Source organism: Leucoraja erinacea, chromosome 17, assembly GCF_028641065.1.
Source record: "Leucoraja erinacea ecotype New England chromosome 17, Leri_hhj_1, whole genome shotgun sequence".
Lineage (NCBI taxonomy): Eukaryota > Metazoa > Chordata > Chondrichthyes > Rajiformes > Rajidae > Leucoraja > Leucoraja erinaceus.
In genome coordinates, this window is record NC_073393.1 from 27,915,763 (window position 1) to 27,939,502 (window position 23,740).

Here is a 23,740-nt window from a genome sequence, read left to right on the forward strand (position 1 = left end):
ATTTTTATATTACCTACAGGTGTCAGTCTTCATCTTACTGCACAGGTGTTACGGTTTCTACATCCATGGCCGATCGGTGCATGGACAAGCTGATATTGGAATGGAGACAATGTATCTTAACCTCAAGAAAGAAGAGGTAATAGGCTGATATAATCATCTTTTGGGGTCGATGAACTTAAAAGCAAGTAGAATTTGCACCCACCCAAGAACCATTCTACCAATTGAGGACATTGGATTTTTTCTATGGAACTGATGCACTACAAAGTTCAGAATTATATTTTGCTCTCTGTATCTTCCCCTTTGCTCTATCTAATGTACTTGAGGAACTGGTTTTGTATCTAAGTATGGTATATCTGATCTGTTTGGGTAGCATGCACAATAAAGCCTATTCACTGTGCCTCGGTACATGTGACAATAATAAACCTAAACCAACGAAAGAAAGCAATGAAAGGGGTGGCACAGGTGCTAGAGCTGCTGCCTCACTGAGTCAGAGACCAGGGTTTGATCCTGACCTCAGGCGTTGTCTGTGTGGTTTGCATGTTCTCCCCGTGATCGTGTGGGACTGCTCAGGTTTCCTCCCACAATCCCACAGATGTGTGGGTTTGCAGGTTCATTGCCTTCTACAAAATTGCCCCTAGTGTGTCAGGAGTGAATGTGACAGTGGGATAACATAGACCTAGTGTGAATGGGTGATCGATGGTGGGCATGGACTCGGCGGGCCGAAGAGCCTGTTCCAATGCTGTATCCTTTAATCAATAACAACTGAACCACGGTGTTTATTTTGGACTATCCCATTTACCACTCAACCTTGCACCCACTGCCTTCAGATTAAGAGGGAAGTACCTTAGGATCACAGTAACAGGACAAAGACTGATATTTAGTAGACCAATCATCCCGAAGTAATTCACAGAAACCAATTTACCAACAAACACACTTCCTTGGGATGTGGGTGGGGAAGAGGAGAGCCCAGAGGAAATCCAGGGAGAATGAGCAAATTCCAGACGGCATCCAAAGTCAGGATTGAACCCTGATCTCGGGCACTGTGAGGCAGCAACTATGCTAGCTGTGCCGCTCTGCTGCCAGTTGTATAGATAATTGTGCAGAGACAATCTCTTTGTGCATTCAAGTGTCAAAAATTGGACCAGCTATATTCTGGGTATTTGCTCCTTTCAGTCAGAGATTGTTCTGCTTGCTGTACAAAAAAAAACTGATAGCCCCAGGAACTGGAACAGGAATAGGGCAGCAAAGTGGCACAGTGGTAGAGCTGCTGCCTTACAGCCCCAGAGTCCCGGGTTCGATCCTGACTACGGGTGTACGGAGTTTGTGCATTCGCCCTGTGACTTCCATGGGTTTTCTCAGAGATCTTCGGATTCTTCCCACCCTCCAAAGACATACTGGATTTCAGGTTAATTGGCTTGGTATAAATATATAAATATTTAAAAGAATGCCCCTAGTGTGTGTAGGGTCGTGTTAATGTGCGTAGATCGCTGGTCATTGCGGACTCGGTTGACCGAAGTGCCTGTTCCAGACTGATCTCTAAACTAAACTAAACTAAAAATATGTACACAAGTAGGAGTTGCTATTGAGCAAGCACAAGGAGGAAAAGAGATAAAGTGAATGATGTTGGGAAGGTCGGGCGAGCAGCAGGTGGGAACCAGATGGGTTTGGGATGGGGGCTGTGGGTTAATTTCCTGACAGTATTTTGCAAAATTTAATTTTTTTCAACAGGATAATCTTTGTGCAATGCGAGGTCTTGAGCCCAACATGGAGGTACAAACGTTTGAGGTGCTTCTTTCGAACAAGGTTAGACAACAATATGACAGGATACTATCACCACTGACCGAGGTACTTGTTTTTTCTTTTCTAATAAACTATTAAGTTATTTTCTATTAACCTAGAGTAAGAGTTCTTTTTTAATTGCCTTTGCCCCTGTTGAGGAAGTTGTTTATATTTTGGGCCTAGTGTTTTGTGCCTATTGCTGTGTATTATCAGCCATTCTTTCAGCTGCCTGCACCATGAGTGTTGGAATTTCCTCCTGAATCACTTCCACTTTCCCCCTTGCTCTCCTCCATTGAAATACGCCTTCAATCCCACACCTTCATCCAAACCTCTCTCATCAACACCCGGTCCGTGCCTGATGAACGAAGGCATTAGAAACTGCTGATGCTGAAATCTTGAGCTAAACACAAAGTGCTGGAGGGTCTCAGTGGATCAGTGGATCGGGCAGCATCTGTGGAGGGAATGCACAGGTGACATTTCGGGTCGGGACCCATCTTCAGACTACTGGGTTGTTGGAGGCACAATCTAAGCAGGATATATTGTTGCTTCTTGCAACCTTCCCAGTCAAGATGGGGTGTGCCAATGCAATAAATTGCTCCTGCAATGGCAGCATGATGAATTTGTACAGTTCAGTGTGGTGATAATGAGGGCTAAAGGGAAGCGTGGCAGAGGAGAGAGGAATTGAAAGGCTGCATGGAGGTGAAGGAAGAGATGAAGAGAAATTTGTGCTGTGCAAAGGTAAGGGTTTGGAATACTATGATTGCTGAGATTAGAATTCCATCCAACAGGAATATAGAATGGAACATCATCCCTGATGCAAACACACAATGTATTCCAATGCTTTGGCCCACCTCTCTCCCAGCTCCCCCCCCCCACCCCACAATCAATCTGAAAAAGGGTCCCGACCCAAAGCATCACCTATCCATGTTCTCCAGAGATGCTGCCTGACCTGCTGACTTACTCAAGCACTTTGTGTCCTTTAACGTATTTCATTGTTGTGTTACCACTTTGTACTCTGTCTTAGGAAGTTCAAGGTGAATTTATCTGCAAAGTACAATGTGCGGATGTGATTATATATCAAGCTTAATGTTATTGGCTGGGCTAAATTTGTGGGCAAGTGTTTTTTATTTGTGCGTTCAACAGTTTTTAGTTTGGTTCAGTTTATTATTGTCAAGCTACAGTGAAAAGCATTTGTTTGTGTGCTATCCAGTCAAATAAAAGACAGGCTTAGAGGGATATGGGCCAAACACAGTCAGGTGGGACTAGTGTAGATGGGACATGTTGCCTGGAGTGGGCAGCGATGGGCTAAAGGGCCTGTTTCCATGCTGTAAGACTCTATGACTAAACATGATCACATTAAGCCAGCCACAGTGCGCAGGTAAAGGGTAATGTGTACTGCAAGGTATTGAAGTCTGATTCAAGATAGTTCAAAGGTCTCCAATGAGGCAGGTGGGAGGTGGCAGCTTACGCTATAGACTACCCATGTGACCTTCGAACTGAACCCTTTGGCCACTCTTTTCATATTTACCTTTAAAGGTGGCAAGAAGGAATCATGGTGGACATGTAGATTCGCCCACTATGCAGCAGAACTTAAAGGCATACTTCACGATGAACAAGTTCCTTTCATCCTTCCTTGAACACGTGAGTTGACACTTTCCATTTTGTTAACTGCAAGTTGTTGCTGTATGGTGTTTTTGTGGTGGTTGCCAGTTAAAAATGATCCTTTGAAGTAAAATACGAACAATGAATGGGGCCAATCTCAGGCAGAAACTCATCCTCAGGGCATCAAGTGGAAAATTGTGTGTTCACACACTTCAACATTCACCGAGGAAACCAGTGCTTGTTACGATGAGCGGCAATCAAATTGTAATTTGGCCCAGTGTCAACCATCCCAACTGTAACAAACTCCCGAGTATCAAATTTTAAAACTTCCCCTGAGTGTACCAAAATGAATTCCATGCTCTGACCTACAAGACCAACACTAAATATACTTTCCCTGCTGAAATGGGTCACTGCGTTGGATGTCAAATGTCACTGAGAAAAAAATATTTTTGAAGTGTTTAGAAACACAGCACAGAAGCAGGCTCTTCAGCCCATTGAGCCCACGTCGGCCATCGATCACCCAGTCACACTAGTTCTAGGTTATCCCATTTTCTCATCCACTCCCTACACACCAAGGGTAATTAAATTTAGTTTAGTTTATTGTCACGTGTTCCAAAGTACAGTGAAACGCCTTTGTTGCGTGCTAACTAGTCAGCTGAAAGACTATACATGATTACAATCAAGCCATCCACAGTGTACAGATACAGGAAAAATGGAATAATGTTTAATGCAAGGTAAAGTCTGATTGGAGATAGTCCGAGGGTCTTCAATGAGGGAGATACAAGCTCAGGACCACTCTAGTTGTTGACGGGATGGTTCAGTTGCCTGATAACAACTGGGAAGAATCTGGAGGCGTGTGTTTTCACATTTCTGTACTTCTTGCCTGATAATAATAATAATAATAATAATAATAATTTTATTTATAGAGCACTTTAAAAACAATCATAGTTGCAACAAAGTGCTGTACATCACTAATCATTGACAAAAAAGTTAATACACACCAAAAATAACAATCAAAAGAAATAGTAGGAAAAGATATGTAAAATAAAGAAACATTAAAAACACCAAAAACAGAAGCAAAGTCTCAGGCTTGGTCAAAAGCCAGGGAGTACAAATGATGGGAGAGAGGAGAAGAGGGAGTGACTGGAGACTCGTTCTTGCTTATTCTGGTTAACACAGTCCAATCAACCTGTACATCTTTGGGATGTGGGAGGAAACCGGAGCACCCAGAGGAAACCCACCTTAAACCACTGCCTTCTAGTTCTGGGGAAAAGACTCAGTGCATCACCCTTCAGCCTCCTGCACTCCGTGGAATAAAATCCTATCTGGATGGGAAAAGACAGGATGATCGTTGGTTGCATGGACTTGGATGGACCGAAGGGCCTGTTTCCATGCTGCGATTCTAAACCACGCATTAAATAAATTACTTCTTTGATTTTACCAGCTAGTACTTTCTCTTGCACTCTCTTCGCCTTCCCAAATTCCTTATACTTTTGTCCCTATACTTTCCACACTTCAGTTGACTTATTTGTGGTATTGAGCTCTCTGTATCCTTTGTTTGTCTTATCCTCCCCTCTGTGTTCCTCAACATCGCTGGGCTTCAGATTTGGACGCCGATATTTTCTTGTGATGGATACCTTTTATTTGGAATCTTCAATCTTTTATTTCACCGGTCGCGGTGGCGCAGCAGTAGAGTTGCTGATTACAGCGCCGGAGACCTGGGTTCGATCCCGACTACAGGTGCTGTCTGTACAGAGTTTGTACGTTCCCCCCGTGACCTGCGCAGGTTTTCTCTGAGATCTTCGGTTTCACATATAGGTTTGTAGGTTAATTGGCTTGGTAAATGTAAACATTGTCCCTAGTGAGTGTAGGATAGTGTTAATGTGCGGGGAATGATGGTCGGCGCGGACCGGGTGGGTCTACGGGCCTGTTTCCGCGCTGTATCTCTAAACTAAACTAAACTTAACTTCTTGCACTGCACTGGCACTGATTTGCCTTCAAGTAGCTGTTCCCAGTCTGCTGTTGCTCAACCTTATCTCAGCTCAGTAAAACTGGCTTTGCTCCACTTTGGCACTTTTACTCACAGCCTGTCTTTGTCCACAATAAGCTGTTGGAGAGAGAAATACTGTGAGAGGAGTGACCGGTGGTCAGATGATTGATGAGAAATGTGTTTTTAATATTCTGCATGACAGCATCCATGACCCTGATGTAATTTGCAGTTGAACTTTGACAATAAAAATAGAAGCTTGTTTTTAACTACCAGGATCATTGGATTTGTTTAGGAAAGAAGCAGTGCAGACGAGAGATTTACACACATGCACGCTGACAGGCTTATGCTCACACACAGAACTTGCACAACATGTGTACACACACAAACACCATGTGCGCGCATGCAAGTACATTGCACTCTAACATTAAGTCACTAAAACACACATGCCTGTAGTGTGTATGTATGAACATACACATGCGTATACATGCTTGTGTGTGTACACATACACACACACGCACAGGCACATGCACAGTCACACACAGTCTCTCACACACTTTCTCTCACGCATACTCACACCCACATTCACACTCATGAACACACACACACACACACACACACACACACACACACACACACACACACACACACACACACACACACACACACACACACACACACACACACACACACACACACACACACACACACACACACTTCATCTGGTCTATGAGTTTAATTTTCAATATGAAGGACACTTGCAGGAAACAGTTCATGGCACAAGTTTCCCTACAGCCATCCACCCTCTAATTGTGTTGGCCAGAACTGCTGTTCTTTTAAATACCATTTTATAAAGATGTTTCTGTGTCCACTGCCAGTTTTAAGTTATTTCTTTTTCTGAACTCCTTGACTTTGCTGCATCCTGCTCACAGTGGTTTGAAGTTATTGATGAGCCATGGATGAAGGCGTTGCTATCATCCCCCGCCTTCCCTCAGAACATACTTTATCCCGTTGTGATTTCTGCTAGGTGATATCTGCTATTAATAATGGTGACAAAGCACATTTTCTGTTTTCTTAATCCCACTTACCAGAGATTGGGGACCAGGACTATGTGCTGTCCTGACTATTCATGCAAAATAGGGAGGCACTGTAGTGCAGCTGATAGAGCAGCTGCCACACAGCGCCAGATAGTCTGGTTCCACCCTGACCTCTGGTGCTGCCTTTGGTTTTAGTTTTAAAGACACAGCGTGGAGCAGGCCCTTCGGCCCATCCAGTCTGCACCGACCAGCAATCCTTGGACTGATGGGCCTATCTCTGTGCCATACCTTTAAACTAAAAAAACTCAAACTAAATGATCAAGCAGATTCACAAAATGTGCTTGCACTCACCTCACACTCATCACCCACCATGAAAGTACTTGTTGGCCCTCTAAATATGTACAGAACTCTGTGCATTGTTCCCAAATGTATTTAGAGTGTTGATTTTATTGAGTGCTACCTTGATCCACTTGTTTTTTCATCCATGTGATGTGACAGATCGAGAGCTGTTTATAGTTTAGTTTAGTTACAGAAGGAACTGCAGATGCTGGTTTAAACTGAGGGTAGATACAAAATGCTGGAGTAACTCAGCAGGAAAGGCAGCATCTCTGGAGACAAGGAATTGGTGACGTTTCGGGTTGAGACCCTTCTTCAGACGGAAGAAGCCTCTCAGTCTGAAGAAGGGTCTTGACTCAAAACGTCACCCATTCCTTCTCTCCAGAGATGCTGCCTGTTCCGCTGAATTGCTCCAGCATTTTGTGTCTATCTATAGTTTAGTTTAGAAATACAGAGTCGAAACAGGGCTATCAGCCCACCAAATCTGCGCCAACCAGCGATCACCCATATGTTAGTTATAGGCACTAGGCATCGTTTACAGAAGACAATTAGCGTATAAACTCGCTTGTCTTTGGAGTGCTGGAGGAAAACAGAGCACCTGGAAAATATTCATGCGATCACAGGGAGAACGTACAAACTCCATACTGACGGCACCCGTAGTCAGGATCGAACCTGGGTCTCTGGTGCTGTAAAGCAGTAACTTTACCGCTGCACCACTGTGCTCCGCACTGTCCTCCGCCATGTGGGGTTTCTCCGGGCGTTCTGGCTCCCTCCCAAATCCCAAAGATGTTCGGGTTTGTAGGTTAATTGGCCCTCTGTAAATTACCCCGAGTGTGTAGAGAGTGAGAAAGTGTGATAACATAGAACTAGTGTACGGGTGATCGATTGTTGGTGTGGACTCAGTAAGCCGAAGGGCCTATTTCAATACTGTATCTCTAAAAATCTCAAAAAATAATTCTAAAAAAAGATTCATAAATTAAAATAATTAAGGGTGGCACAGTGGCCATCCATAGAGCTGCCTCCTTACAGCACCAGAATCCTGGGTTCGATCCTGACTATGGGTGCTGTCTGTGTGTAGTTTGTACATTCTCCCTGTGACTGTGTGGTTTTCTCTGAATACTCCGGTTTTCTTCCACACTCTAGAGCTGTGCAGGTTTGAAGGCCTCTGTAAATTGTCCCCAGTGTCTAGGATAAAACTAGTATATGGGGAGATTAATGGTCGGCGCAGACTCGGTGGGCCGAAGGGCCTGTTTTCACGCTGTATCGCTAAAGCTAAACTAAACTGAACTAAAGGTATTATCGCCACTGCATGGCTGACCCGCTATCCATTTACCACCTACCATTAACAGTTTCTCTGCCATTTATCCCCTTCCTATACCACATTATGCACTGTTCTCCACACAGGCTTACAAAGACATGGACTACGTTGTGAGAGAAAAGCTTTTCCTGGAGCGAATCTTGGACTTTGAGTTTCAGCGATCAGATGACAGGAGCTTCTTCTATAATGGTAAGAGCAGCGGGTTTGCCAATATTTTGCAGTCCGTGCCACATGGGCTGGTCTTTACATCAGTCGGACATATCCTGCACTCTGTGTTGTTTATCCAACCCCCCCCAATGTACTTTAGTTCTTTGTCTCATCCTTCATCATCATGTGAGCTAAACCAAGCTCTGCATTCTCCTCCGTTGGTTCCTCATCTTTTTAATCTTTACCTTCGTCATCCTTTTAACCTGCACCTGGAAAGGGTGAAGATGACATTGATGAGGATGTTGCCAGGACTCAAGGGCCTGAGCTACAGGGAGACGTTGAGCAGGCAGGGACTGTATTCCTTGGAGCACAGGGGATGAGGGGTGATCTTATAGAGGTGTATAAATGCACAGGGTCTTTTACCCAGAGTAGGTGAATCAAGGACCAGAGGGTATGGGTTGAAGGTGATGTAGGAAAGATTTAATAGGAACCCGAGGGGCAACGTTTTTACACAAAGGGTGGTAGGTATATGAAACGAGCTCCCAGAAGAAGTAGCTGAGTCAGGTACTATCACAACGTTTAAAAAATATTTGGACAGGTACATGGATAGGATAGGTTTAGAGGGATATGGGCCAAATGCAGGCAGGTAGGACTGGTGTAGACGGGGAATGTTGGTTGTCATGGACTAGTTGGGCCGAAAGACCTGTTTCCAAGCTGTATGACTATATGACACTATGTGTTGCAGGGCAACGCAGGTGCGCAGCTGGTAGTGTTTCCTTCTCACAGTGCCAGAGACCCAGGACTGATCCCGACCTCGGATGCTGTCTATGTGTAGTTTGCTCATTCTCCCTGGGACCGTGTGGGTTTCCTCCTACATCCCAAAGACATGGGGGTTTGTAGGTTAAGTGGCCTCTGTAAAATTACCCTGGTGTGTAGGGAGTAGATGTGAAAGTAAAATAACATAGAATAAGTGTGAACGGGTGATTGATGGTCAGTGTGGACTCGGTGGGCCATAGGACCTGTTTCCATGCTGCATCTCTAAACTATAACTTTGGGCGGCACAGTGACACAGCTGATGGAGTTACTGCCTCACAGGGCCAGAGACCTAGGTCGATCCCGACCCTCGGTGCAATCCTGATGTTGGGTGCTGTCTGTGTGGAGTTCATACATTCTCCCTGTAACTGTGTGGGTTTCCTCCAGGTGCTCTGGGTTCCTCCCACCTCTCAAAGACTTGCGAGTTTGCAGGTTAATTGGCGTCTGTAAATTGTCCCTTGTGTGTGTATTGTGTATTATGTGCAGTTTTGGTCCCCTAATTTGAGGAAGGACATTCTTGCTATTGAGGGAGTGCAGCGTAGGTTTACAAGGTTAATTCCCAGGATGGCGGGACTGTCATATGCTGAGAGAATGGAGCAGCTGGGCTTGTACACTCTGGGGTTTAGAAGGTTGAAAGGGGATCTCATTGAAACATATAAGATTGTTAAGGGTTTGGACATGCTAGAGGCAGGAAACATGTTCCTGATGTTGGGGGAGTCCAGAAACAGGGGGCCACAGTTTAAGAATAAGGAGTAAGCCATTTAGGACGGAGACGAGGAAACACTTTTTCTCACAGAGAGTGGTGAGTCTGTGGAATTCTCTGCCTCAGAGGATGGTGGAGGCAGGTTCTCCGGATGCTTTCAAGAGCGAGCTAGATAGGGCTCTTAAAAATAGCGGAGTCAGGAGATATGGGGAGAAGGCAGGAACGGGGTACTGATTGGGGATGATCAGCCATGATCACATTGAATGGCGGTGGTAGCTCGAAGGGCCGAATGGCCTACACCTGCACCTATTGTCTATTATGTCAGGATTGGATGAGGAACTTAGAACTAGCATGATCAATGTTTAGCGTGGACGGTGGGCCAAAGGGCCTGTTTCCATGCTGTATCTCTAAACTAAACTAAATCTCCAAACCAAACTGCATCATCAGACATTCTCAGTTGCAAATAGACAGCAAAACTGAGGTGTAGAATCTGCTCTGGAAATGCAGCCGCACTGTGATATTTTTGTTGGCTTTGGTCAAGGCAGTATTTGGAATTTGGTTCAGAAAGTTCCATCGTGTAGTTGTTGTTTATTATGGACCAAGGCCTTTGGATGTTCTCCCTGCAACAGTGACCCAGCCAAAACTGGAATGTAGTTATCTCAAGCATGACGAGTTTTCTCTCCTGGTGTGAAATGTTAACATGTAATTTATAAAGAGCTGAGTTGATTTCACATCCATTTGTCAGGAATGGACTGGAATAGATAGGACTATGTATGAATGTTGGAACTTTGTAAATCCCCTCAATGGGAAACATGGATGTAAAATTAAGGCTTCTCCAGTTTAAAGCTGTGTTCCATTCTTTCAATTTTCAGATTAATTTCTGAAGCCTCTTTTAACTTGCATCAAGATATTCACCATAATTTGATATAGGTTTACAATTGAATTTTAATCATTATTAAATGTATTTTTTGATATGGCCTTTCACCATTTCTTACTAGAGTGGGATGGAAGTGGAGAGATCTAGAAACTGTATCCTAATGCCCCTGTCCCACTTAGGAAACCTGAACGGAAACCTCTGGAGACTTTGCGCCCCACTCAAGGTTTCCGTACGATTCCCGGAGGTTGCAGGTGGTTGCCGGAGGTTGCAGGTAGTGGAAGCAGGTAGGGAGATTGACAAAAACCTCCGGGAACTGCACAGGAACCTTGGGCAGGGCGCAAAGTCTCCAGAGGTTTCCGTTCAGGTTTCCTAAGTGGGACAGGGCCATTACCCACACCGTCTTATTCAACCTTTCTCTGTGGTCTTGCTGGCTTACATTGAGTTCTGGTTAGGCAGTACCTAGGTTTTAAAATTCATTTCCACTTTTTCATATCCCTCCATCATCTTACCCTCCTCCCCTCCCTTTTTCACTCATCTCTCCACTTCTCTTTTGCTTCAAAATTGTCATCACAATCTATCTCTTTGATGAACGTCTTAACCACCTGCTCAGAAGTTACAGATGTAACTCAGGGCTAACTCAGGGCTAACTTCCGTTTGACAATTTTCCCTTGATGTTTTGCAACTTTTTATATCCATGTATGATAGTGTCACCAGAGCGAACAGCATGGAAACGGGCCATTCGGTCCAACTCATCCATGCCGCCCAAGTTGAGTAACTAAGCTGGTCCCACTAGCCTGCACCTGGCTTATATCCTTCTAAACCTTTCCTTATAGAGTCCAAATGAAATAAATGGAAGTTGTAACTGATGTAAACTGGGGCCTGTGTTTAATATCCTAGAATCATATATCCTGGCGGCTTTATGAAGTTGATTAATTTTTATTTTCTCCTTCCAAAAGCCTTGCATGTTTTCTATCAGATTTTCTAAAATATCGTTTTTGCAGGAAAGATAAGCATTCAGTCAAGGAATGCACATCAGTTGTAAAGGCGCATGAAGTAACCTAGCAGAAGGAAATACGATGCATTAGCAGGGTAGAGAGCTAAAATCTTTTTCCCAGAGTAGGGAGATCGAAAACAAGAGGGCATGGGTTTAAAGTAAGAGAAAGGAGTTTTAAACTGAAACTGTGGTGTGTTTTTTACACAGAGAATGGTTGATATATGAAACAGTGGCAGAGGAGGTGGTGGAATCAGAAACGGTTACTGCAATGTTGAGAACCATATTCGGCACTCTGTATCTTTCCTTCAGCTCTGCATATTGAACTTGTTTGGCTTGATTGTACTTATTGTAAAGAATTGTCCAAATTAATTGGATAACATGCAAAACAAAGCATTCCATTGTATCTCGGCAAAAGTGACAATAAACTCAAACCTAAACCCGTTATTAATTTGTATATGGGTCGCCAAATAGAGAAGGCATTGAAGAATATTGGCCTCATGCGGGCAAATGGGATTTGTGTAGCTGGATAAAATGTTTGGCATGGATAAGCAGGGCTGGAGGGCCCATTTCTGTCTTGTATAACTCAATGACTCTGCAACAATACATGAAAGTAGTGGGGAACTTTCTTGAGGTCACTGATGACCAATGAAGGGGCTTAGACTAAATTACAGGCAAGATAGGATTTTAGCTCTCTACCCTGCTAATGCATCGTATTTTCTTCTGCTAGGTTACTTCATGCGCCTTTACAACTGATGTGCATTCCTTGACTGAATGCTTATCTTTCCTGCAAAAACGATATTTTAGAAAAATCTGATAGAAAACATGCAAGGCTTTTGGAAGGAGAAAATAAAAATTCATCAACTTCATAAAGCCGCCAGGATTTATGATTCTAGGATATTAAACACAGGCCCCAGTTTACATCAGTTACAACTTCCATGTGTCCTGCCACTCTTTGTCTCCATGAACCTCTCATCCTTTAAAACATTGTTTAAAATCTCACACTGAACAACAACCTTTTGACCAAAACACAAAGTACTGGAGTAACTCAGTAGACCAGGCAGCATCTGTGGAGGGTATGATTAGGAGATATTTTGGGTTGGGTTGAAGAACTTGTCCGACCCGAAACGTTCCCTATCCATTTCTACCACAGATGCTACCTGACCCACTGTGTTCCTCCAGCACTTAACATTTGCTGAAGATTCCAGCACCTGCTGTCTCGACCTTGTGTCTCAATCTTTTGATCCCCTGTTCTTGTAGCTCTTTAAGTAGCTCGGTATGAACTGTTATTCGACAACCTTCCTATGTTTGTTGCACGTTGGGATGCTTTTGGTAGATTAGAGGATCGATAGAAATATAAGTTGATTTATTTTGAGACCGTTCCCTCCGCAACTCCCTGGTTAACTCATCCATTCCCACCCAAACCACCCCCTCCCCGAGATACTGTACCTTCCCCTGCAATCGCACAACGTGCAACACTTGTCACTATACCTCCTCCCTCGACTGTCCAGGGACCCCGACAGTCCTTTCAGGTTAGGCAGAGGTTCACTTGCACCTCCTCCAACCTCATCTACTGTATCCATTGTTCAAAAAGATGTGGACTCTTGTACATCGGCGAGACCAAACGCAGACTGGGCGATCGTTTCACGGACCACGTTTGCTCCCCGTGAACCAACCTGATCTCCTTGTTGCTGGACACTTTAATTCTCCTTCCCATTCCTACACAGACCTTTCTGTCCTCAGTCTCCTCCATTATCAGGGTGAGGCTAAACACAAATTGGAGGAACAGCATCTCATATTTCGCTTGGGCAGCTTACAGCCCAGTGGTATAAATATTGATTTCCCTCACTTCAGGTAGCCCCGGCATTCCCTCACTCTCTATTCCTCCCCCATCCAAGTCACACTGGCTTCCCATTTTCACCCTACAATTGCTTGTTTCCTTTAACATTGTTACTTTTTTTCATATCTTTTATTCATTGTTCTTTATCTCTCCACAACACCATCTACAGTATATATCTCGCTTCCCTTATCCCTAACCAGGCTGAAGAAGGGTCTCTACCCGAAACATCACCCATTCCTTCTCTCCAGAGATGCTGCCCATCCCGCTGAGTTACCCCAGCTTTTTGTGTCTATCTTCAGTCTAAACCAGCATCTGTAGTTCATTCTTAGATATAATTTGATATAGTATAGTTCACTTTAGAGATGCATTCCACCGAGTCCATGCTGACTATGCACTAGTTCTATCCTACACTCTGGGGCAATTTACCAAAGCCAATAGCCTACAAACCTGCCAGTCCTTGGAATTTGGGAGGAAACCAGAGCACGCAGAGAAAGCCCATGTGGTCACAGGGAGAACATACAAACTCCATGCAGACAGCACCCTTAGTCAGGATCGTAACCAGGTCTCTGGCACTGTAAGGCAGCAATTCTACCACTGGGCCACCCTAATATTTGAGGGCATATATTTGCCTGATAGTTAGACCTTTCTGTCAGAAACATTGACCAACTCTAGTTGTCTCTGGAACCTATGGCAGAGGATGCAATGCGTGTGTGTGTGTGTGAGCTGGTTAAGCTGTCTGTGGACTCTGCCCTGTTCTGCGCTGGAGTCTGTGTCTGACCCAGTTTACAGTCATGTCAGCCTTTGTTTATTCAGCCTTTCATATTCTGTTTTCTCAGCTGCTAATGCTCCAGGGAAGAGGCATGATGCGGAAGGTTTATGATTCAACCATTTTGTACTGTTTTTGTTTTCAGATGAGCGGATGCTCTTTAGCAATGTTCTTTACTACGGCCATGAGTTGGTGCTGCTGCTGTTTGATGCTCTGCTCTTCTCCGTAGTAGACCTGGGAACACAGGACTTTGTTCTGGCAGCAATCATCACCTACCTTTTACAAAAGGTAAAGTGGTTACCGAAAGAATAACAAGTTTAGTTTAATTTAGTTTAGAGATACAGAGCAAAAACAGGCCGTTCGGCCCACTGCGTTCACCCTGACCGATGATCCCCATACACTTGTTCCACCCTACACACTAGGGATAATTTTACTGAAGCCAATTAATATACAAACTTGTTCGGCTTTAGAGCGTGGGAGCAAATCGGATAACCCAAGGAACCCACGCTGTCATGGGGAGAACATGCAAACAAACTCCGTGCATCGAACAGTACCTATAGTCTCTACCGCTGCATCAGGATGCTAACTCCAACCGAGTTGGAAGCCTGTTTAATCACCGTCTGAAAATATACTTCCAGAACTCACCCCTGGCCTAAATGTTGAGATTATATTGTCCGTGACGTTAACGTTACAGAGTCAACAGCATGGAAAAAAGCCATTTGACCCATTGTGTCGATACCAATCAGGTCATTTGACCCACTGAGCCTTCACCAATCAGGCCATTTGGCTTCTGATAACTATGAAAGAACGCTGGACACAAACTGCCAGTTACACCAATGACTACACCTGAAATATCACCTACTCCTTCTCTCCATAGATGCTGCCTCACCCGCTGGGTTTCTCCAGCACTTTTGTCTACCTTCCATGGCTGTAAGGTACTTTGATACATGAAAGCTGCCGTAGAAATCCAATTTTTTTGTAAATAGTATTTGTTTGATTGGGTCAGGGCAGCACAGTGGCACGGTAGAGCTCCTGCCTTACAGCGCCAGAGACCCGACTACGAGACCCTGATCACGTGGGTTTCTCCGGATGCTCCGGTTTCCTCCAACACTCCAAAGACGTACAGGTTTGTAGGTTAGTTAGCTTCTGTAAATTGTCTTTAGTGTGTAGGATAATGCTAGTGTACGGAGTGATCACTGGTCAGCCTGGAGTGGGTAGGCCGAAGAATCTGTTTCTGTGCTAAACTAAACTAAATTGATATTAATTATCCTATTTAACCCAATATGAATTTTTTTTTTCTTGTGAAATTAGATTCTGGAAACAGTAAGGGAGGCAATTTCAAGGAGAAATTTGGCTACAAAGACATTAGTTGATGAAAGATTTCTCATCTAGAACGTCTCCTCTGTCGAGGATTGCTGTACGGATGGGTCGATTTCAGTTCTTGCAGCACCCACACAAGTGTGACTTTTATACACGGATGTGTCAGGTCCAATGTTCATTACCAGATGACAGTGGATGGTGAAGCCACAGTAGAAAACCTGGCACTTCACAGATGGAAACAGCACGGACACAGTTAAGATGGTGCCAAGAAAAAAGGGAAATTAAAAGCAGACAGATTGCTGACTGAAGTGGAGACTCGAGTTTCCCATCTGGTTCTGCTTCTTTTGAAGACGGCATTTACAAGTTTGTTTTATGCCCATTGAAGACGCGAGGAACTGCGGGTACTAGTTTATCAAAAAATACACAGAGTGCTGGAGTAACTCGGCTGATCACGCAGCATCTCTAGAGAACATGGATAGATGACGTTTCAGGTCGTGACCTTTCTTCAGAGCACCGAAACATCACCTGTCCATGTTCTCCAGAGATGCTACCTGACCGCTGAGTTACTCTAGCACTTTGTGTCTTTACTGCCCATAGGTGGTGGTCTTCTCAAACACCAATTTCCTGGTGAAGGCTTCTCATCTCCACAAGCAGATTTGATTACGTTTCTGAATAATCTCCCCTGTTGATGACCAACGCTAGGCTGCTAGATGCCCTACAGTTTCACGATACATTTGCAATTCCAGACATTAACACCCATTTTATTCTCCACACATTCCAACCAATTTTCCTCGGATTCTATCCACTCACCTACATACTGGGTGCAACATTCAGTAGCTTAGTTTAGTTTAGAGATACAGCGTGGAAACAGGCTCTTTGGCCCACCGAGTCCGTGCAAACCAGCAATTCTGATACACTAGCACTATCCTGCACACATTTAAAGTTTTACCGAAGCCAATTAATCTTGACATCTTTGGGGTGTGTAAGAAAACCAACACAGGTCACGGGGAGAACGTACAAATTCCATATAGACCGCACCCATAACCAGAATCGAACCCGAGTCTCTGGCGCAGTAAGGCAGCAACTCTACCACTGCGGCATGGTAGCCAGTTAACTACCAATCATCACATTTTTGAGATGTGGTGGGAAACCAGAGCATAAAATGAAATCCAGTCAGAATATACAGACGGCACCAGAGGGCAGGTTTGAACCCAGGTATCTAGTGCTGTGAGGCACCAGCTCCACCAGCTGTACTGCTGTGCCACTCACCAACCTTAGGTAATGTGTGACAACATTATTGAAAATGCTTTGTATTTTGTATTTCCACTCCTGTGTTGATAGTTGGATGTGTCCTATCACATTGATCCATAACTAGATTTGAATCCCAGTATTTCACTATTGAACATCTTTTGTAAACTTGTTTTTAAATGTTGTTTGTTTAAATGCGTAGCAGATTTTACACTTTTGTATTTATACTCAAATAAATGTTTTAGATTTAACGATGTTGTCCCACAGTTCAAGAGTCTAGAGTCAATAGTCAAGAGAGTCTATTGTCATGTGTTCCAGATAGGACAATGGAATTCTTGCTTGCTGCAGCACAACAGAGCATTGTAAGTAAAAATACAGAACAGTTCAGTGTGTCTATATAGCACAGACCATATATATATACAAATATACCTTATCATATACCATATATATAGCATAGACCATATATATATACACATAAATAAACAGATAAAGTGCAATAGGCTGTTATAGTTCAGAGTTTGTTTGATGGTGAGTTTAATAGCCTGATGGCTGTGGGGAAGAAGCTGTTCATGAACCTGGATGTGCCAGATTTCAGGCTCCTGTACCTTCTACCTGATGGCAGGGGGGTCAGAGCTGATGATGGACTGGGCAGTGGTCACAACTTTCTGCAATCTTTTCCACTCCTGGACGCTCAAGTTGCTGAACCAAGCCACGATGCCACCAGTCAGCAAGCTCTCTACTGTGCACCTGCAGAAGTTCGAGAGAATCCTCTTTGACATACCGACTCTCCGTAATCTTCTCAGGAAGTAGAGGCGCTGATGTGCTTTCTTTATAATTGCATCAGTTTGCTGGGACCAGGAAAAATCTTCGGAAATATGCACACCCAGGAATTTGAAGTTCTTGACCCTTTCCACCACTATAAATGGGATTGTGGGTCCCTATCCTACCCCTTCCAAAGTCCACAATCAGTTCCTTGGTTTTGCTGGTGTTGAGAACCAGGTTATTGTGCTGGCACCATTTGGTCAATCGGTCGATCTCACTTCTATACTCTGACTCGTCACTATCAGTGATTCGTCTCACAACAGTGGTGTAATCGGCGAACTTGATGATGGAGTTTGTACTATGTCCGGCTACGCAGTCATGAGTATAGAGTGAGTAAAGCAGGGGGCTGACAACGCAGCCTTGAGGTGCTCCTGTGCTGATTGTTATCGAGGATGACACATTTCCACCCATACGGACAGACTGTGTTTGTGGATGAGGAAGTTGAGGATCACTTGACTTGGCATGCTTGGGGGTGCCGTCGAGTATGGCTGCCCAGCCTGCAGCTGTCTGTCCTTTTAGTATGTTAAAAAGTTTCATTTGGAGGGCTAATCTTTTTTATGTGGGGGGTGGGGGGGAAGGGGGGAAACTGTATTTCTCAGTCCCTACCTGATCGGAGATGCAGCTTTTCTCCGAGCCGCATCTTCGCCCCTTCCTCGCGGCCTACCAACGGGACTGGAGCGGCGTTTCCTGCCGGGACCGGCCATAACTTCAGCTTCGGTGGTGGCGCAGCGCTGAAGCACCATCGCGGAGCGGGAGATGCCTTACCCGGGTCGCCGTGTTGTAAGCGCCGGAGTGCTGAGAACGCCAACTCCAACATCGCGGAGCTGTGGTTGCGGAGCATCCAGCCGCGGCGGCGCTGACACTGAACCTGGGATCTCTCGCCGAGATCCCCAGTGTCGGAGCTCCGAGCTGTGGTCTTCGGACTTCTGGCAGCAAGCGGCCGTTCCTGACACTCCAAGCCGCTGAAGAGTGTTCTCCCGACGCCTGAGCTCCATCACCGGCGAGAGGGCCTGAAACATCGGGCCGCCATTGCGGCGGCTGTGAAGGCCTCAAATAGGCCCCGACCACGGGGTGAACAAGAGGAGTGGATTGGATTTTGTTGACTATCCTCACAGTGGGAACCTTTGTGGGGGGATGTTTTTATGTTTTATGTTAAATTCTTCTTTAATGTGGTGTCTTACTTTTATTGGTCTGCTGTAAATGACAACTCAAATTTCACTGCACCAGAGATGGTGTATGTGACCATAAATGTCCTTTGTCCTTGTCTTTGTAGGGTACAAGGAACTAAAGTTGCTGGTTTACAAATAAAGACACAAAGTGCTAGAGTAACTCAGCAGGTCAGGCAGCATCTCTGGAGAACATGGATAAGTGACGTTTTGGGTCAGGATTCTTCTTAAGACTGTCTGTCTGTGTGCGGGTGGGGGGGGTGAAAGGTCGAAGAGAGGAGGGGCAGGACAACGGGTTGTTGCAGGTGAGGAGGGCTATTGATGGGGGAGATGGTGGACAAAGGCCAGAGATGAAAAGACAGAAAGTGTGAGACAAAAGGAGTGACGAGTTGTGAATAGTGAAGCTAGAGGAAGGAGTGTACTTGACAAGGAAATCCTACAATCAGTCGAAAACATCACCCATCCTTTTTCTCCAGAGATGCTGCCTGACCTGCTGAGTTACTCCAGCACTTTGCATCTATCTTCCATCTATCACTTGCCAGGCTTTGACCCGCTCCCACTTCACCTTTCTAGCTTTCTACCCCCTACCACAATTAGTCCCAACCCGAAACGTCCATCTATCCATCCCTTCCACGGATGCTGCCTGGCCCGCTGAGTTACCCCAGCACTTTGTGTTTTGTTCACAATTGCAGCATTTGAGGTTCCTTGGTGTCTCTAAAGAGAAGCATGTTTATTCTTTCTAGTACAAACAATCACTGCTTGGATCAGTAATAGACAGGAATCTGCAAATCATCCCTCTTTGATGCAGTGTGGAAAATGTCCCCTTAAAACCTCAACTTGTTCATTAATGGAACATCATTGTTTCTCAAATCATGTACAAACTGAATTCTGCATCCAACACAATACACTGACAAACCCTTGCGCCAAATGGATTGCTTTACACGAGAACCAAGCCACACATCATAATGCCTGCTATTAATTTTGCCAACATATGACACTGATTACATATAAACAGATCACACATTTCCCAGTAAATAGTTTGCAAATGATATCATGGTCCCTTCTGTTAAGAACATTTCTCTCAGGGATGGTTCCATATGGAATTAACTCATTCTGATCCAATTAAAAAGATCTCCTTAAATACTCTGCTATCAAATAGGGTCAGGAGAAGGCTGGAGATATGGGTAAGGAGATGGGAGGAAGGGGGGGGGGGGGGAGAAATCAGAGGAATCCTGGGGTTCACATGGTCATCATGTGAACCCCAGGGAAATAGGTATTAGGCACCTACCACTCAATGGAAGGTCATTAGGAAATTGTTTGAATGAAGGACAGCAGGAACTGGTTCCTCAAAGGACGGCTTGTGTGTCAGACCTCAGGAAACTGGTGGACAAGGTTTTTGATTGATTTGATTTTTGATTTGATTTAATTTATTGTCATTGTCTTCAATTAAGAGACAACAAAATGCTATTTCCCTTACAGTCATACAAATAATTTAAAAAAAACGCACAAAAACGCAGAACACAGCAGTCCACAACACAAACATCCCCACAGCGGCACCAAAGTTCCCCACTGTGGCTAAAGATCTTTGTGGCTAAAGATCTGTGAAAGGTGTGATTGGGAATTGATGGCAGTATCAGGTAGCAGGACAATGGTGACACTCGGGTGTGCGGTATGGAGAAGAGGATTGAGAGGTGGGGTTGGTGGGATATAGTTCTGTGCATGATTGCACCTACGTACAAGGTTAACAAGAATGGCTATCTAATGCGGGAGTTACTTTGGTGCACAGCGTTAATGAAACGTGCCCATTCCAGATGCAACCTACTGTATAGCCCATGATTATTGGTCACATCTGGAACAAGGTGATCGACTCCCAGGGCATTAAGTCAGCACAAGGGTTAAGGATAATTGGAAGCGTCCAGATGAATTTCCCACATAACCCGCTGAGTTACTCCAGCACTTTGTGTCTTTCCTTGGTAAACATAGAAACATAGAAACTAGATGCAGGAGGAGGCCATTCAGCCCTTTGAGCCAGCACCGCCATTCATTGTGATCATGGCTGATCGTCCCCTATCAATAACCCGTGCCTGCCTTCTCTCCATATCCCTTGACTACACTAGCCCATAGAGCTCTATCTAGCTCTCTCTTAAATCCATCCAGTGACTTGGCCTCCACTGCCCTCTGTGGCAGGGAATTCCATAAATTCACAACTCTCTGGGTGAGAAAGTTTTTTCTCACCTCCGTCTTAAATGACCTCCCCTTTATTCTAAGACTGTGGCCCCTGGTTCTAGACTCGCCCACATTGGGAACATTTTTCCTGCATCTAGCTTGTTCAGTCCTTTTATAATTTTACATGTTTATATGTAAACCAGCATCTCTTCTGCATTACCTTGTTTTTACATAAAATCACGACTCCCCTAGTGTGCCCTTGAAAACTCAAACCTCTTCCAAGCAGTAGAAGCCACTAATTTATAAGCAGCTACCATTCGATTGAAACGTCCCACACCATGAAACAACATGCCTTAAACTGGCTCCAGATGTGATCATTTGGAGCACTTTACAACACGGTTTGCACTTTGTGGCTTTGCAGAGACAGGCTAAATAGAATACCAGTTCATCATTGTATTTGTACATTATCCTCCCAACTCAAGATTACGCCTCAGTAAATCTCAGTGAATTTTTGAAAAAACACTGCCATACTCAGATCTATATGTTCATCTGAAAGGTTTTAGTTGAGTTTAATTTAGAGATACAGCGCGGAAACAGGCCCTTTGGCCCACCCAGTCGGTGCCGACCAGCGATCAGTGCACACTAACACTATCTTACACACTAGGAACAATTAACAATCTTTACCGAAGCCAATTAGCCCTACAAACCTGTACAACTTTGGAACGTGGGAGAAACTGGAGCATCCGGGTAAAACCCACGCAAGTCACGGACAGAACGTGCAAACTTTGTACAGACAGCTCCCGTGGTCAGAATCGAACCCGAGTCTCTGGTGCGGTAAGACAGCAACTCTACCGCTGTGCCACTGTGCTGTCCAATAGCTTGTGAGGGAAAATGTTTAACTCCTTCACATGTCAGTCACCATCCAGCCACTGTTGAATTTTCCACAAACATTTTGCAAGAATCTCCCGTCCCTCTCTGCAGGACCACTGCCCGCCTCCACCACACGTGCACCCTGGCTGCAGTGAGCAGTCAAATACATTGAAGAAACTTACAGGCCCTCTCAGACACACAGCTCTTCCTCTTTAAAGGACAAGTCCAGCTGGAAATGTCACCCCTTTGAAGGTCCTTTTTTAAATTGTCTGCCATACTGTGGTGGGAGCTTACTACTCTTTAAAACGCAGCCCAGACCATCAAACAAACCAACCTCCCTACCATTGATTCCATCAACACTTTACGCTGCCACGGCAAGACCACCAGTGTAATCAAGGACGCCTCTCGCCCCAGACACTCCCTCTTCTCCCCTCTGGCATCAGGCAAGAAGTACAGATGTGTGAAAACGCACACCTCCAGATTCAGGGACAGTTTCTTCTCAGCTGTTATCAGGCAACTGAACCATCCTATCAACAACTAGAGAGTGGTCCTGGCCTACTGTCTACCTCACTGGAGACCCTTGGACTACCTTCAATCTGACTTTACTGGACTCTATCTTGCACTAAACATTATACCTAAAGAATAATCTTGCACTAAACATTATACCTTTTATCCTGTACCTGTACACTGCGCACGGTTTGATTGCAATCATGTGTAGACTTTCCGCTGACAGGATGGGTCAGAACAGAATCTCTGGAGGACAGGGATAGACAATGTTTCATGGTGGGACCCTTCGTCGGACTCCATTACAGCTCGAGAGCCGGCATCAGTCCCAAGAGTGTGGAGGGAAGATGACCGGTATAAAGAGGTGAGAGGGTGAGGTGAGACAAGGGCTGGGTGTTAGATGGAGACACGAAGAACTGCAGATGCTGGTTTACCAAAAAACACAAAATGCTGGAATAACTCAGCGGGCAGCATCTCCGGAAGACGTGGATAAGTGACACTTTGTGTTGGAATCCTTCTTCGGACTGATTGTAGCAGGGAAGAGAAAGCTGGAAAAGTGGGGGGGTTGATGGCAGGTGGGTGGACAATGACTAGAGATGAAAATGAGACAAGAGGCAGAAAAGGAGCGAAATGTAAAGCAGGGAAGCTTATGGGTGAAAGGGCTTACATAAAAGCCCTTTGTTTTTTGGTGAACATGTATTTACAATTCCTTGTTCCACCACTTGTTACTCTTATTACTTATTACTCCTCCTCAGGGAAGAGTAACTGGGGCTAATCTCTGGAAATCCCTGCCCAATAGGCCTGTGGGCAGGGATTTGCAATGTTCCACAGGCCTGTGGAATGTACAGGGACGGCAATGGTCCCAATGGTCCCAACTGCACCAGTGTATTTCATGATGACCAATTTGTGCTCTTGCAAATGAATAAATAAGCAACTTAGCCTGTTTATTAAACCCTCCAAAGAGATGCAGCTGTACCCAGAAAAAAACTGGCAAACGTATTAATTCCAAAACCATTCTAAAACAAGTACAATTGAGTTGAATTATTCAGGGTACCAGATAGTAGCCACTCTCACGGTCAATGTCAAGATGAGGATAACGCACACACATCAAAATGAATCAAATCGATTACATAGCACCTTCCTTGACTATTGTTTATTAGAAAATGCAGTGGTGCTTGTTTGAAAGTTATGTCACACTAGTAACTATTCCGAATTTCAAGCACTCCCAAGTTTCTTTTTACCATTCAAAACCACATGTTACTATTTAAAGAGGTTTGCAGATATTTGTACAGCACTCTCGGGGATAGAGCACTGCTGTGAAAATAAGCTCCCATAAGCTTGAAAGGTATAATCACTTTTTAATGTACTTGTACAGGAGTCTGACTGTGGTTAGTGCATTATTACTGCTCTCCTACTTGTAGTTAATGTGTTCTTATTGCATTTTCTGG

At 44.6% G+C, this 23,740-nt stretch overlaps 1 protein-coding gene across 2 annotated transcripts in view; it reads left to right on the forward strand.

The window, feature by feature from the left end:
* LOC129705337 (meckelin-like) overlaps positions 1-17,346 on the forward strand; it is an 80,292-nt gene extending 62,946 nt beyond the window's left edge. Inside the window, exons 23-28 of one of the 2 annotated variants that reach the window (XM_055648865.1) lie at positions 20-136; positions 1,729-1,845; positions 3,316-3,420; positions 8,146-8,248; positions 14,342-14,484; positions 15,508-17,346. In XM_055648865.1, the coding sequence (XP_055504840.1) occupies positions 20-136; positions 1,729-1,845; positions 3,316-3,420; positions 8,146-8,248; positions 14,342-14,484; positions 15,508-15,588 (666 nt within the window). In that variant the 3' untranslated portion in view covers positions 15,589-17,346. The remainder of the gene's footprint in view (positions 1-19; positions 137-1,728; positions 1,846-3,315; positions 3,421-8,145; positions 8,249-14,341; positions 14,485-15,507) is intronic. The other variant, XM_055648866.1, reaches the window with a different exon arrangement.
* Positions 17,347-23,740: the final 6,394 nt, after the last annotated feature.